Consider the following 15,431-nt stretch of genomic DNA (forward strand, 5'->3'; position numbering starts at 1 on the left):
AGGTTCCTCCTCAAATAGCTCCGACTTCAGAAGACAAGAGAGGCACGTCGACCCCTCGAACACGCCGGATGAGACTGACTACCAGAACACAACAGCAAATCCTGCTCCGCTTGAAGGGGACATCGTTGTCACACAAGAAGCCGCGCAGATCATCCACGTTGCCGGACGGGCCCCAGCCGACCGCAATGTCGTGAGCGTCTAGCCTCTGGAGAGTGCAAACGAGATCCAAAGCTCTTCAAGACAACGCCCCCAAGGAGGAAGCGACGATGTTGACGCGTCGACCGACCCAACCGGGGCTAAGGTTTTCACCCGAAGAACTGGATCAGAGGGTGTGTAGGGAGAGAACTCCTCAACGGTGCCTCCAAGGAGGTGAGACGACATCCACAGACGCCGACACCATCGGCCGGCAAACTCTTGCCCGACAAGCTTTCGCTCGGAGCACCTCCCAACACCACAACTCCACGCACAACACCTCTGCTAGCACACACGCCTCCCACCAAGCCATCACGCCATGACCACGCAGGAGCCGCCATCAAACCTCGTCGCTAAACAGAACGCCAACGGGACGGACCCGGCCGAAACCGGCCAAATCACACAAGACACCGTCGCTGCATTGCCGCAGAAGGACCCCGAGCAGGGGGTGGGGGCGTCACCCCACCCCTAAAACGTTGGACGGAACTGCCAGATCGCAGCCCGCCACATCTGAAGCATCAGTCGGCGCCGCACGGGCACCGGGTCGGAGAATCGCTGCACAGGGGTCTCGAGGATGCCAAATTGCCGGCAGGGACGAGCCGCCCTGCATCAGGCCGTCGGCCGAGCTACCACCGCGGCGTGCCCGCCACAGGCCCGCGAGGCCCCAGATCGAGCCCACGTGCCCCCAGCCGCCACCACACGGGCACCACCACATGACCACCGCCGCACACCCACCCAGTCGAGCCCGTCTGCGCCGAGGACCTCCCCCGCCGCCGCATCGAAGGACTCCGCCCCGGATCTGGGCACGCCACGCGCCACCAGGCGTCTGCGGCCACCACGCCGCACACCACCGAACGGGATGCCCCGCCGCCACCTTCCCCGGGCCTCGCATGGGATTCTCCTGCAGGTCTTCCGGCGGCGGCGACACAACGGAGAGGGAGAGGGAGGGGCTAGCGGCGGCGGCGAGCTGGGCTTCCCCGTGTCGCGAGAGGTTGACAACGCGGGGGACGGGTGGGCTTCGACCTCTTATGATGTGCTTTATATAGTACAATATAGTTGGTCAAAGATTGTTAAGGAACCTATACCAAGTGTCCATACGGTTATTTCTTGATGACACAAAAAAATCATGATGCAAGAACCCAACAAGAAAGTATATTTTACGAAACATATTGTTGGCAATGCTTGGAGAACAATTGGTACTATTCAGCGATAGGCAACAGTGTGTCCAAAATCAGCTAGGTATTTACACCAGTTTTGATTTTAAACTGCCTATTGATGTACAAAATGTAATGCCTACACGCCTCAAGACAACACTATACTGTGTGAACTTTTATTTGATATTGGGAGCCCAAGTATAGTCATTGTTTGATGCTATATGTTTTAGTGTGAGCGTGTGACCATCCAACAATTCACTAAGGCCATTTCCATTATCCTTAAGAACTCCTTCATCCCCTGCCATGTGCTTCTTAAGAGAATAAGTGGTAATGAACAGTCATTTACTTGACTTGCTATCACATAAATAATGTAATTTCGAAATCCAGAGTTCATCATTATATCTAGCTCCCAAGAACTTCAATGTGCATGTTTTTGGTCACACATAATAACATAAATATGAATTGTTCAGACTTATGATTTTAATTTCTCTGGTTCCAACTTCTAAGAATACACCAACAAGATGTTATGTTGAGTATCTTACCTTTTAATGGTCGCTATTTTCGACTTGTTATGAGATTTGATTAGTTTTTTTTTCTTTGCAGTTGATGGATCCTACTTTCACATATTTTATGAACAAACTGTTGATATGATCATATCCGGGTTAGTAGTCCATACAAGCATACTTATTTTTCTTGTTAAGGACTATTATTACAGACTAATGATTGACTTCTTTGATCATATCCGGCACACCTAGCGGCGGATCAATGCGCTATTTGGGCGGATGCAAGGATTCCCGATGAAAGGAGTCCGAGCGCTGCTATCAAGCGTCCTCCTTCCGGGAGTGGTGGAACGCAAGCCAAACGGTCATCTTCTCTTTCTGGTCGTGTGTGATCAATTCACAGTCGATGGATATGAAGGTATAGGGCTCGGATCCATTACCCCTCATGCCGGAGAAGGTTGGAGGTCGTCGGACGAAAGTTTTTTGGGGGAGGGGAGTAGAGTGGAGGGAAGGGGTGGGGTGGTTTGGTCGAGATAGGGTTGGGAAGGAATATATATGGTATTGGGTGGGCCGGTATGGGTCGGCTCCGACTTAACGGACGTGTCCGGATCCCTGTATATCCATTCCATATTTAGGCTAGATACAAATGTCAACCCACACATTTGAGGTCGGTTTGAGATGTTCGTTTGGGTCGGAGTTTTCTGACCAGCCATTGACCGGACTATCCGTCCGGAAGTAATAGGGGGTTTGAGACGTTTTTTTTTTTCAAAAGTAATACGAAATTTGTAATAAATTTGAAAAGAATGTATGCGTTTAAAAAAAATGCCAAAAGTAGCACCCCGTCGGCCTGTGGGTGGCCGATGGGGGACGTGTCGGCATCTGGGTGGCCAATGGGTGCCTGTCGGCCTTCAGGTGGCCGAAGTGCCACCTGCCGGCCTCTGGGTGGCCGATGGGGACCTGTCGTCCTCTAGGAGGCTGAAGAGCCCCTCGATAGCCCCTGATGACCCCCTTCTTCCTCCTCCTTCCTCCTCATTTTCTGGTTTCTCTTTTCTCTCTCGTTTCTCCCCCATTTTGCCCATTTTCCTATTCAATCCACGGAATCAATAGATCCTATCCATCTTCACCGGCCTACGGTCTCATTTTGTGTGATGCGGTAGTTTTGGATGGTGAGGTGAGGAGGTGGTGTGGTGTAGAGGAAGAAGAAGGTGGAGAGGAAGAAGAAGGGGACACACGCGTGGAAGGTATAGCGATTTTTTAATGTAGGTTCTTTTTAGTGTTGGTTTATTTAGTGTATGTAGGTTTATGTTTGTATAAATTTGTTCGTTGCAAATAATGACAAACTCGCAATGTCTGACAGGTGAAAATGTCTGAATATGTAAATTTGACTGTTTATTACTGCCTTGGTATTGTTCTGTATAATGATTTGGGGGTTGATCTCAGCAAGTTTAAGAGAGGCATGCTGACACTTTCAGACCCGGACAGACTGGACATTAGGCAGTTGAAGCACTGGTTGACTACTAGTTTTGAGCTAGATCCTGAAGTCTGTTTTGTCAGTATTCATGCATTCTGGACCAAATCCTGTAAAAATGTCAAGTGTGAGTTGATGCCGATAGATAGGAGCCAGCATTGGTTGTCCTGCTAAGTCGTTCCAGAGACCGAAGAATTCATCCATATGTCCTAGTGCAACCACCGGCGAAGGAGGAGAATTCCGTACAAGTCAACATGGGCTATGAACCAGGACAGGGTAGTCATGTATCCGGGTCACAGCCACCGGATGTGGATGCTAGCCAAGCCGAGAAGGAGTCAAATTATGTGCCACACAATGAGACTGGGCAGAGTATTCAGTCCATACTATTAGCTCGCTCTGGTGTTGCTTATGGGGATGAGGAAGGCGATGAAATGCAGAGGGTGATGGAGGAACAGAACGAGGATGGGTTTGCGGAGGATCTGGATTCTGAAAATTCCGAGGATGAAGTGGATGTACCGATTCTTTCTGGATGGGATAAGCACATGCCCGATGGCATTACTGTCAACGATGGCCATGAGACTCCATGGCAATATAATCTGAACCAAGTCCAGATCGGGGCTATGTTTGACACAAAGAAAAAATTGAAGCATGCGGTGATAAGGTGGGCTATGTCTACGAAGAGGGTTTTCCGGACACACATATCAACTCCAACAAAATATACCGTGAATTGTGTTGAAACAGGTTGTCCTGCAAAGGTGCACGGGCACGTGCCGAAGTATAATATCCACTGGGTTGTCATCAATGTGGTCCCACATAATTGTGTGAGGAAAAATCTGTTGATTCGTCATCCAAACCTGAGTTCAACTCTCATAGCGCAACTCATGTATACTGAGATAGTTGAGAAGAAAGATATGGAGGCAAAACATATCCAGAAAGCAGTGAAGGTCAGATGGAATTATGACATTCCATATGGGAAGGCTTGGAGGGCTACGCAGAAGGCTATGAAGGAAAGGTTTGGGACGTTCTTCGACTCATATGATAATGTTTTCCGTCTCCTTGACATACTGAAGGAGAGGAATCCCGGCACTTATGTTAACATACAACACACGAGGTTGGAGATTATACCAGATTACAAGGTGTTGAAACGAGTATTCTTCTCTTTCGGTTTGTGCATCGAAGCTTTCCGGCATTGTCCTCCTGTGATGTTTGTGGATGGTACATTCCTGATTGGTCAGTACAAAGGGCAAATCCTTACTGCTATTGGTGTGGACGGGAACAACCAAATCATCCCACTAGCCATGGCATTTGTGGAGGGCGAGAATTTTCTGAGCTGGGTATGGTTCTTCCGGCAAGTTAAAATTGCTATCGTGAAGGACCGACCAAACGTGTGTGTCATTCATGACAGACATCCTGGTATATTAAAGGCCGTGAAGACACTAAGTAATCCAGCAGCTGACAAGCCAACACCTTGGGAGGACTTGCAAAGTCGGTGGTGCATGCACCATTTGGGTGCAAATTTTTTCTCACAGTTCAAGAACAGACGGTTGATGAACTTGTTCAAAAAGTTATGCAAGCAGAACCAACAGCGCAAATACGAATTTATTTGATCATAACTAGATGAGTTTACTAAGAAGAAGGTCCTTGATAGGAAGAAAATGGAAAAAGACCAGGTTAAACTAACAACACTCATCGCGGAGCTAGAGGAGCCACTAGGTCTTTGTGACTTGCCAGCAATTGACCCTCCTAATATGAAGAGAAAGAAGGGCAGGGCAATAAAGAATTTTTCTGAATGGATAGAGAAAGAGCCTCTAGTGAATTGGCCTTTGCTCGCCACATGACAACCAATCTTGCAGAGGTGTATAACTTTGTACTCAGAGGGAATAGGGCATTGCCAGTGACAGCTATTGTGGAGGGTGTATACCAGGGGACTTTGAGATATTTCAGAGAAAGGCACGAGTTAGCAAAGAAGTATATTGCAGTTAATCAGAACACACCTTATTGTAGCTGTGTCATGGAGTACATGGATGAGAAGATGAAGAAAGCAAAAAAGCACACTGTCACGCTCATAGGTAATCAGGAAAGGAGGTATGAGGTTTAGCTTCCTACTGATGGTTTTGGTTCTGCAAATGAGGTGAAGACGCATGAGGTTAAAATTGGAATGGAATTTTATCCAACTTGCGAGTGTACATGCAACAAACCGGCGTTGTTGCACCTGCCTTGCTCACATGTGTTGGCTGCCTGTGGCCAGATTGAGTTAGACAGTATCTCCTTCGTGTCTCTGTACTATTCAAAAGAGGCAGTACTCAATGCATGGATAGGTGAGATCACAGGGTTTAGAGTCGTCGGCAATTTCAACAAGGTTATTGATGGTGAGAGAGTATACATCCCGGATCCTGGACTATGACGAACTAGCAGGGGCAGACGTAAGGTAAAGTGCATCCGAAACGATATGGACCAATCTGAAGCTAGTGGAGCAACCAGACAATGTTTGCTCTGCCCGGCTGAAAGTGCGTTATATCGACTAGAGGGGGGGTGAATAGGAGATTTTTAGAATTTCATCGCTGAGGAAATTCCTTTTGAGGAAATTCCTCACTGATGACTAACTTATAGCGGAAACAGTAAAGGATCAGAAGTGCAAAGTTTCACAACAACAGTTTTTCAGAGTGAAGAATGTGAAAACAGATTGCACTGTGAGCAGGCACGCAGAATACAGATGAGGATTAACTGACGTGAAGAATTTGGGGTTGAGGAAATTCAGAGAAAGTCTTTACCAAATTCTTCAAACAGTCGTAGTGAAAGTCATCAACACATAATACGGGGAAAGTAAGGAGTTGAGGAATTAGAACCCGTTTCTCAGTGAAGACAGTCGTTGATGACCCAGTTCCAACTGCTGTGACAGTCGTACATCTGGTTTGGAGCGGCTTGGTATTGAAACCAAAGGACACACAGTCCCGGGACACACAGTCCCTACCGTATTCTCCTTGAGCTAAGGACACACAGTCCTCGCCCAACACTCGTGGTAAGTCTTCAGGGCAGACTTCCAAACCCTCACAAACTTGGTCACCCGGCGATCCACAATTGACTGCTGGAAAGCTCTAGACCAGGACGCCTAACCGTCTGGAGGATGCATAGTCCTCAAAGGTAAAAGGCTTCAGTCCCACACAGGAACAACTTCTTCAGTGATGCTCAATCACTAGGTTTGGTTTGTGGTTTCGGTGTATGGTGTATTTCCTCACTTATGAATTACTCTCGAAGGCTCTGAGGAATTGGGTTGCTCTTATGACAAGCGTCAGTTTCTAACGGAGCAGCCAACCAGCTAGTGGTTGTGGGGGTGGCTATTTATAGCCTGGGAGCATCCAGACATGATTTGACACTAATGCCCTTAAATAATATGACCGTTGGAGTGGATAAGACCAATGACTTGGCGTGGCTATCGAAACGGTCGGAACCCTCAACTGTGAGAGTCCTCATGTCACTCGTATTCCTCACTTGAGGCTTTTGGTAGGATTAGGCTTGGGTTGAGCATCATGAGGAAATTCATTCCAAAGTGTAACTTCGACCCCCTTTAACAGTACGGTGTTCCTATTACTCAAATGCGAAGAAAATAAAACAGAAAGTGTAAATCTTCATGCTTCAAATTCTTCATAGTGATTTTCTTCAAGACACACCGGACTTCTCAATATCAGTATCTTCATGAGGAATATCAATTTCATCGCAGATTCCTCGCGATTCATTTCTTCAGCTTCAGACCAATTTCTTCAACTGAAGACATACATTTTTAGGGGTCAATATTCTTCAAATATCTCAAACTCCTCAATGACTTATAGATCCTGTGTACACTCACAAACACATTAGATACTTAACCTATAAGTCTTCAAACCACCAAAATCACTAAGGGGCACTAGATGCACTTACAACGGCTTATGGACATAGGATGAAATATTGCCCCGACCTGAACAAAGACGGTGCTTCCACATCGACGGCTGTGACAACAGCAGCAAGAGGTGGTTGTGGCAGTCGAGGCCGAAGGGGTGGATGAATAAATAACTCAGAAGCTACATAATTTGTCGGCCTATGGTTTAATTTGTAATATGTCTACACTATGTTTTAATGTGTACTATGTCGGACTATGTTTGCACTATGTTTTAATTTGTAATATGTCTGCACTATGTTTAAATTTGTAATATGTCTGCACTTTGTCTGCATGAGCTTAGTTAAAAAACATAATTACTGATACTACTGGATAATTACTGATACTACTGGATAATTCTACTGCATAATTCAATACAAATACTAGTACTGGATAGTTCTACTATTGGATAGTTCTACTGGATAATTCAATACAAATTCTAGTACTGGATAGTTCAATACAAATTCAACCATTACATACTTCAAATTCATCACAGATCTCCTTCAACTTCTTCACCTTGTCCTTATATCCATGGTTCTGTTTCATCATATCAGAAATGATGTGCTCTAGCTTCTTCTCTTCCTTCATTTGGTCTCTCTCTAGCACAAGCTGGTCCCTCTCCTTCTCTGCCTTCACCCTGAGTACCTGATGTAGATTGGTGGAAGAATGGACTGCCAACTTCTTCTTCTCAAGCTCCTCTTTCAGATCACGGATAGCCAACCTAGGACTCCCAAGCTGACTAATAGCCTCCTTCTTGTCAACCACTATTTTTGCAAAATCAAGTTTGAAAAAAGGAAGCTCTTCCTCCATTCTCCTCTTTTCTCCAACTAATTTAAAATTTTCTTCATCAAGCTTCAGATTATCTCTGATTCTGTCCTCGTTTTCTTTGTCATGCATGCTTCACAATTGACCTATGCAAAACTGCATAGCAACTGACCACTCACGGTCTATCCACTTCAGATAGCAGCACTTTTCTTCTGCCTAAAATTTAAAACAATTTCAGTGATTAACATACATGAAATTGAGTGGAGCAGAAAACTAACTAAGATTAACTAATTACAGTGCAACATACCTTCTCCTTTGCACAAGCAAGAAAACATCGTCCAGTGTCAGTAGATTGAAATGCAACTTGCCTGAGTCAAGGCTCTAGATGCATACATCGAGAAGATAGTTCATGAGCAATGCCACTCCACTCAAGCATGGGATAGTCCTAGGAAGCTAAAAACAAAAGACACCAAATTGTTATGAAATCCCGAAATGAAGAACGGTAAACCTACCCGTAAATGCTGGAACCCCGAAATTAACGTGTCTGGCTAGTTACACTATCGTCATCCCAAGAAGAGCTTGATCCCTCGCTCCAAGAAACCATGGAAGATTAATTGGCAGAACTAAATCTACCAGAGAACCTAAATAGAAATAAACAAGTTAACTAGCAGATTTAAATATATCTACATTGAGAACCTAAAAATATTTAAACAACTTAACTATATCTATCGGAGAACCTAAAATATATCTACCGGACAGACTTAAATATATCTACCGAAAAACCTAAAATATATTTAAACTAATTAATTGACAGACCTAAAATATATCTAAATCTACCGGACAACCTAAAATATTTGAACTACTTAGCCGAGTCACCTAAATATATCCAAATCTATCGGAGCATACGGGAACGATTGTTGAATTTACCCTTGAAGCGTGCGAAGAAACGATGAACACCGAACGATCACCACCACCTTTACCCACACCTCCACCTTTAAAATGAGACCGTAGGGCGGTGGAGATGGGTAGGATGTGTTGATTTAGCGGATTTAATAGGAAAATGGACGGAGGATGGAGGAGATCGGAGGGGGTGGCAAAATGATGGAAAAACGAGAGAGAAGATAAACCAGGAAATGAGGAGGAAGGAGGAGGAAGAAGGGGTCGGCAGGGGGCTATCCAGGGGCTCTCCGGCCTCCTGAAGGCCGACAGGCCCCCATCGGCCACCTAGAGGCCGACATGTGGCACTTCGGCCATCTGCACGCCGACAGACCCCCATCGGCCACCCACAGGCCGACAGGGTGTTACTTTGGCATTTTTTTAAAACAGATATATATTCTTTTCAAATTTATTACAAATTTCGTATTAGTTTTTTTAAAAAATCGTTTGAGATGCCGGACTCTATATGCTCTCACGTAATCAACACGTCCAACAGCAAGGAAAATGGGTTTCAAGTGTCGTTCTCACTGCACATGTTAAGGAGAAAATTGCTGCAGCGAGTCGCTAGAGGAATCTCCAATTCAAGTAGTGTTGGTGCTGCACTTGAACAAATGTTACCGGTTGGCAGGTTGGCACATGGATACGAGTACCACTGCACTGGTTGGCACATGGATATGAACAAAATCACCGGCGGAGGAAGTTGCCCGGAAAGCTCGTGGGAGACGGATGAGGCAAAAACCACAGCGCTAGCTCGCAGTGCCTTTTTTCAGCTCACCATAGCCCGTTCTGAGCTCACGTATACGCAGTGCGCTGTGCCTGTGCAGCTTGATGACGAGGGGGTCGGCGTCGTCGTCGTCGTCGCCTTGCTTGGAATGGCAATGCAGGCACATGCGTTGCAACCACACAGCTCTGCACCCTTCGCAAATCGATTCAGCGCCTTGCTTGGAATGGAATGCAGGCACATGCGTTGCAACCACGCAGCGCTCCACCCTTTGCAAATCGATCGATTCAGCAGCATCATCATCGGACGCAAGCTGCCTGGCATATACTCTCTGTACCAGTTCTCTTCAACTATAATTAGACTATAATTTGGTAGTATGTATGTGTATTTGGTAGTACTATAGTGTTTAATTTGGTAAAGTATTTGGGGCTTCTTATCCTTCAAGACATACACACCATATATATTAATATGAGTCACGCTTCGATATAATCCCCCTCACAATACGTACAAAGGATAATATAGTCTTTTCGTAAGGTATTCTCAATTTACATGTATAATACCCACTACAGTACCGACCGTAGCAATATAGTAAGACAGCGATCTGATGGATTCGAACTCTGAACCTCTAGGTTACAGAGGATAATTGCTAACCAGTCGACCTGATGACTTGGACGCGCCCGTGAAGAACTACTAGACAGAATCTAAGTAGGTTTTGGCTCTCTTCATTTTCTCTTCGATATCACAAAGAAATTTTTACAATGCAAATAATGTCTGAAAATCCAAAATTAGTTTGAACAAGTCTAACAAACTTTTTAAAACTTTTTTTTAAAAGATGTGCCTTTTATACATTTTTTTAGATCCTGAACATTTTCTGGAAACACATATTTTTCAGAATTTAGAGAACAAAACTTGTTAATGTGAACATTTTTGATACTTTTATTTAACGAGCGAACAATTTCTGTAATCCCGGAAGTCGTTCAAATCAAGGATGGATGCCTATCATTGCATGCCAACGTGTGCAGAAAATGAGGTCATCTTAAGAATGTCTAAAAATAAAACATGTACAACAAATGGTGTAAAGGTAGGGCGAGAAAATTCCATTTAAAAACATAGTGCTCCCTCACGAGGTTGTTTTTCTCTTGTTATTTGCTACCGAGTATTTTTTTCAAAGAACGCTCATTGATAAAGATGATGGAGTTACGTGGCAAGTTGACTTTTAGTTCATTGACCATTGACTTTTAGATAATTTTTTAAAAAATATATAATTCGGAATTCAAGCAATTTCACAATAAATTTGAAAAAAATTACCGGATTTTAAGAAAATTCATTGATCTGAAACAGATTGTAAAAAACAAAATCAATTTGGAAAACATTTCAGAGATTAAAAAAAGTTCATAATTGTTTTTGGGAAACTTTTTGCAAAATTGAAGAAAAGTTCATCAATTTTAAAAAGGTTAATTGATTTTCAAAACATCATCAATATTACTATAAAAAACATAGATTTTCAAAAAGTTCGCTGGTTTGAGAAATGATTCGCGAATTTAGAAAAAATACTTCATCAATTACAGCTAGGGATACTAGGAGTTCTCTTAGAGCATCTCCAACAGCCGCGCTAAACTAGCGCCGCGCCACAAATTAGGCAGTTTTAGCGCGCGTGCAACGCGGCGGGAGGCTCCAGCGGACGCGCAAAAACGGCGCGCGCGGCATATGCAGTTCAGCGCGCTGGCCGAAACGCAATCGCGCGCCGCGGCCGCCGCCCGCGCCCCCCGGCGACCGTTCAGGCGCTTCCCCGACCTATGCCCGCGCCGTCGCGCTTCCGCCCCACCCCCTCCTAGTCCCGCCGGCCCTCGCGCGCCTCCGTCGTCCGAGGAATAGCGCCCGAGCGCTCGCTGCCGCGCTGCGCGTAAAAAACATGTAGCCCGTTTTGTTGCCTCCTATCATGCCATTCGGCGTCCCGCAACGCACAATGAACTTCAGAAGGATCTGATTGAAGAGTGATGGGCATGGCATGGACGACAAAGAGCATGATTTCTGCATTCGACATTGTATTGTTCATGAACTATTGGTTGTGTTTATTGCATTATTTGTTGTACTGAACGATAAACTATTTGTTTAAGTTGTAATGACTATTTATTGTTGATTTATTTTGTTTGTTTGATCATTTTTGCTCCTCTTTTTTGAAATGTATATGTGGTTTGTGCGTCTGCTCGCGCTGTATTTTTACGCGCTGCTGGAGCGACGCGCGCTACATTATAGCGCGGCCGTTGGAGCGAGCGCTGGCGGCCGCGCTAAACCAGCCGAAGCGCGCGCGGCAAACAAGTTTTTTGCGCGCGGCGCGAAGCGCGGTTGTTGGAGATGCTCTCGCGCAAAAAGGCGCGCGCGTGGTAAACGGATATTTTAGCGCGCGCGGGACAGTTTGGCGCGCTCCAGCGGCGGCGGGAAAAACGCGCGCGCGGGAACCGCTTGCGCGCGCGCGCGAAAAGGCGGCAGCTCGCGCGCCATCTTTTTCGCGCCGCTTCCCGCGCGCCTATAAAACGCAGCGCTCTCCACCGCTCCCTCGCGCGCCGCCACCAATCTCTCTTCCTCTACCGCTCCAGCGCCACTATGCCGCCGTTCTGCGTCGGGCTACCGCGGCGTCCGCCAGCGCCCCAACGGCGGGTTCTATGCCTAGATACGCTCCGGCGATCTCCGGCTCAACCTCGGCACGTACGACACGGCGCACGAGGCCGCCGCCGCGTGGTGCCTAGGCAGGCTGCGCCGCCAGATGAACTTCCAGGACGTCCACACGCTCCAGCAGGCGCTGGACGTCGCCCCCCCCCCCCCGCCTTGTCTAAACTCCACACAAGACCGTGCGAAGCACACTGCGCGGCAGCGCCGCCTGCTCGTCGCCTAGGAGGACGAGCGGGTCATGACGGAGTGGCGCCGGCGCCACCCGGAGGACGTCGCCTACGAGCAGGATTATTGGGCAAGGCGCCGCGAGGAGGGTTCGCGCCGGCGCCGCGAGGAGCGGTTGGACAGGCGTCGGCGGAAGGCATTGGCGAGTGTGCAGGCCGACATCGTCGCAGCAGGCGGGAGGTACTTCTTCACTGAAGAAGATGATCGTTGGTTAGACATCTGGGTGTCAACATCTGACGACACCAACGACGATGACGATGGTGGTGATGATTGGAGCGAATGGGATTAAAAGTTTTATGTTTTCGAACTATCTATCTACTTGCACCGAACTATCTATCTATATTTTCGAACTATCTATCTAGTTGCAATCTATGTAAAATAACTTTGTATCTTTTTTATTTTATGCAATCTTTTTATTTTGCCCATTTTACAACTGAAAATGTTGTGCGTGCGCGCTGTATTTTTGCGCCCTGCTAGAGCGGCGCGCGCGTGCTGCACTTTAGCGCTGCGCGACGCGCCAAATCAGACAATCGACGCGCGGCAAACAGGTTTTTTAGGCACGTAGCGAAACGGGGATGTTGGAGATGCTCTTACAACTAGTGGAACGCCGCTACCCTCTCCTCGGCTCCTCCTCCTAGTCTCCACTCTCCACCACTGCCATCCTGGAGTTGCCAACTCCCATGGCGCTCTCCGGCCGGCTTCTCCTCTTCCTCTCCCTCGTCGCCATGACGGCGGTCACCGGCACCTCCGACATCATCGTGACCAGGTGCTACCCGCCGCCGACGCCCGCTGTCAACGCCAGCACCAGCACCAGCGCGTTCCGCCGCGATCTCCTCTCGCTGCTCGACGCCCTCCCCTCGGCCGCCGCGCCGACGGGCTTCGCCTCCATGCGGACCGGCGGCTCGTCCGCCCGCGGCCTCTGCTTCGGCGACCCCGCGCCGGGCCCGTGCCTGCGATGCCTGTCCGACACCGCCAGGAAGATCGCCGACCTGTGCGACGACGCGAACCGGCGCGCGGGCTTCCTGACCGACGGCTGCTTCCTGGGCTACGCCGGCACCAACGCGTCCTCCGCCGGCGCGGACGACACCGACATCAGTGGCGTGACATTCTCCGGCGACGCCGTCCCTTGCATCGACGCCGTCGACGTGCAGAGGCTCGTGGCCGTGGCGCGGTCCTTGGTCCCGCTTTCCGCGAACGGCCAGGTGGCCGCCGCCGACGCGACTGCCACGGCGACCAACGGCGACACGGTGCGCGTGCTGGCGCAGTGCGCGACGGACCGCGCCCCGGCGGAGTGCGCCCGGTGCCTGCGGGATTCGTCGCTGCTGATGGCCAAGAGCTGGGGCCTCACGTTCGCCGACGGCGCCGTGCAAGGAAGTGTGGCCGAGGTTCTGGGCCCGAACTGCTACCTCCGCTTCCAGATATCGGCACCGCCGCTGCCCGTGGGAGAGAAGATTCGTGAGTTTTATCGCATAACTCCGGCCGGTAGATTTCATGGCGATTCTATGTCAAAGTTGTGATGCGCTGCGCTGCAGGGAGGATGGTGAAGGATCACATCGTCCTGACTGTGTGCATTGGCTTCATCCTCGCCGTGGCTATCGTCGTGCCGGTAGTTCATGCCTGCCGCATGGTGACGAGGAAGCTCGCCGAGAATGCTGCTGCAGCACCAGGTATATACCTACGTTTCCGCCTCGTTGTTGGGAAATATACATCCGCAGTCTTAACACAACTATCTTTATCTCCAGCGGCGGAAGGGAAGCCATGATCTGACCAGGAGGAGGAAGAAAACCAAACAGAAGGCATTGGCTGGAGACCTGGAGTGTAACCAACTTCCTGCAGGAGCATTACTGTTAAGTTGATCTGTTCTATACTTGGATGCTTGGTACTCCCTCGTTTAGATTACTAAAATAGTGAAGTACTTACTAGTTACTACTGCTTTGTTCCATGATCTTCCATTAATCTTAACACTGTAAGTGGAACCCGGTCGTTTCGTGTGGTCTTATGAAGAACTAATGCTGATCTTTTTCAGATCTTTAGCAGATGTTGGTCTCTTCTCTGTAGTTGCTTACCTAGTTAGCTCTTGGCCATAATGTTCTCGATCGCACGTGCTTCTCTTTAGCTAGTTCTCGCAGCGAGGCATATTTGTGCTGCCAACTTTTGCTCGTATATGAACCTTAGAGCGGCCGATCAGCCGATGCTAGCCCGTGATCGCGCCTGTCCATTATATCCAGTGCCTCGTAGATTTTACCGCTGGGTGTCACGCTTCACACGCATCGACAGTTCAGTTATTTAGCATCGTATAAGTATCTCGAAATCCAGCAACGCATGAGTTTCTACTGTCGCATCGATCGGTGCATACAGACGTTGAGCCTCCTATATGGCTATATCCGTGCAATACCCTGGCCCTTTTTGTTGTTGTTGTTGAGAAAAGTATCCCCCTTTATTCATATATATGCCTGAAGCATGTTGTCATTTACAATAAGGCCTTGTTTGGTAGTAGTGTTTTTGAATAGATTGGTGGGAATAATCCTCCAAGGGATTGGGTGAAACTCCAACCTTCATCCAATCCCTCCAAATCCCCATTTATCCCCAATACACTAGGTAGGGATAGTGTATTGGGTATTGAGAAAAATGCATTATAATTTAGGGATTTGAGGGAAAATGTGGGGATGAAACATGTCAAATACACTAGAACCAAATGGTGTTATGGGGTGTGTGGGGATTGAGTGGTTTGACCGGGATAATCCCCACAAATTCCCTAAAATACACTAGTACCAAACAAGGCCTAAAGGGTACCACCTCTACCGGAGGTGACTCCATCCAAATACCTGGAGGAGAATATATATGAGCCACAATGAGCAAAAGAAAAGGCGGGAACAATGAGCAAAATTAA

General features: G+C 47.7%; 1 protein-coding gene across 1 annotated transcript; it reads left to right on the top strand.

Annotated features, from left to right (window-relative positions):
* Nucleotides 1-13,100: 13,100 nt before the first annotated feature.
* On the top strand, nucleotides 13,101-14,574 carry LOC123430610. The gene is made up of 3 exons (XM_045114461.1): nucleotides 13,101-13,996; nucleotides 14,074-14,208; nucleotides 14,284-14,574. Exons 1-3 carry the CDS (start codon nucleotides 13,222-13,224, stop codon nucleotides 14,301-14,303), a joined length of 930 nt encoding a protein of 309 aa, XP_044970396.1. The 5' UTR covers nucleotides 13,101-13,221; the 3' UTR covers nucleotides 14,304-14,574.
* Nucleotides 14,575-15,431: the final 857 nt, after the last annotated feature.

The sequence above is a fragment of the Hordeum vulgare genome, chromosome 2H, assembly GCF_904849725.1.
Source record: "Hordeum vulgare subsp. vulgare chromosome 2H, MorexV3_pseudomolecules_assembly, whole genome shotgun sequence".
Classification (NCBI taxonomy): Eukaryota; Viridiplantae; Streptophyta; class Magnoliopsida; order Poales; family Poaceae; genus Hordeum; species Hordeum vulgare.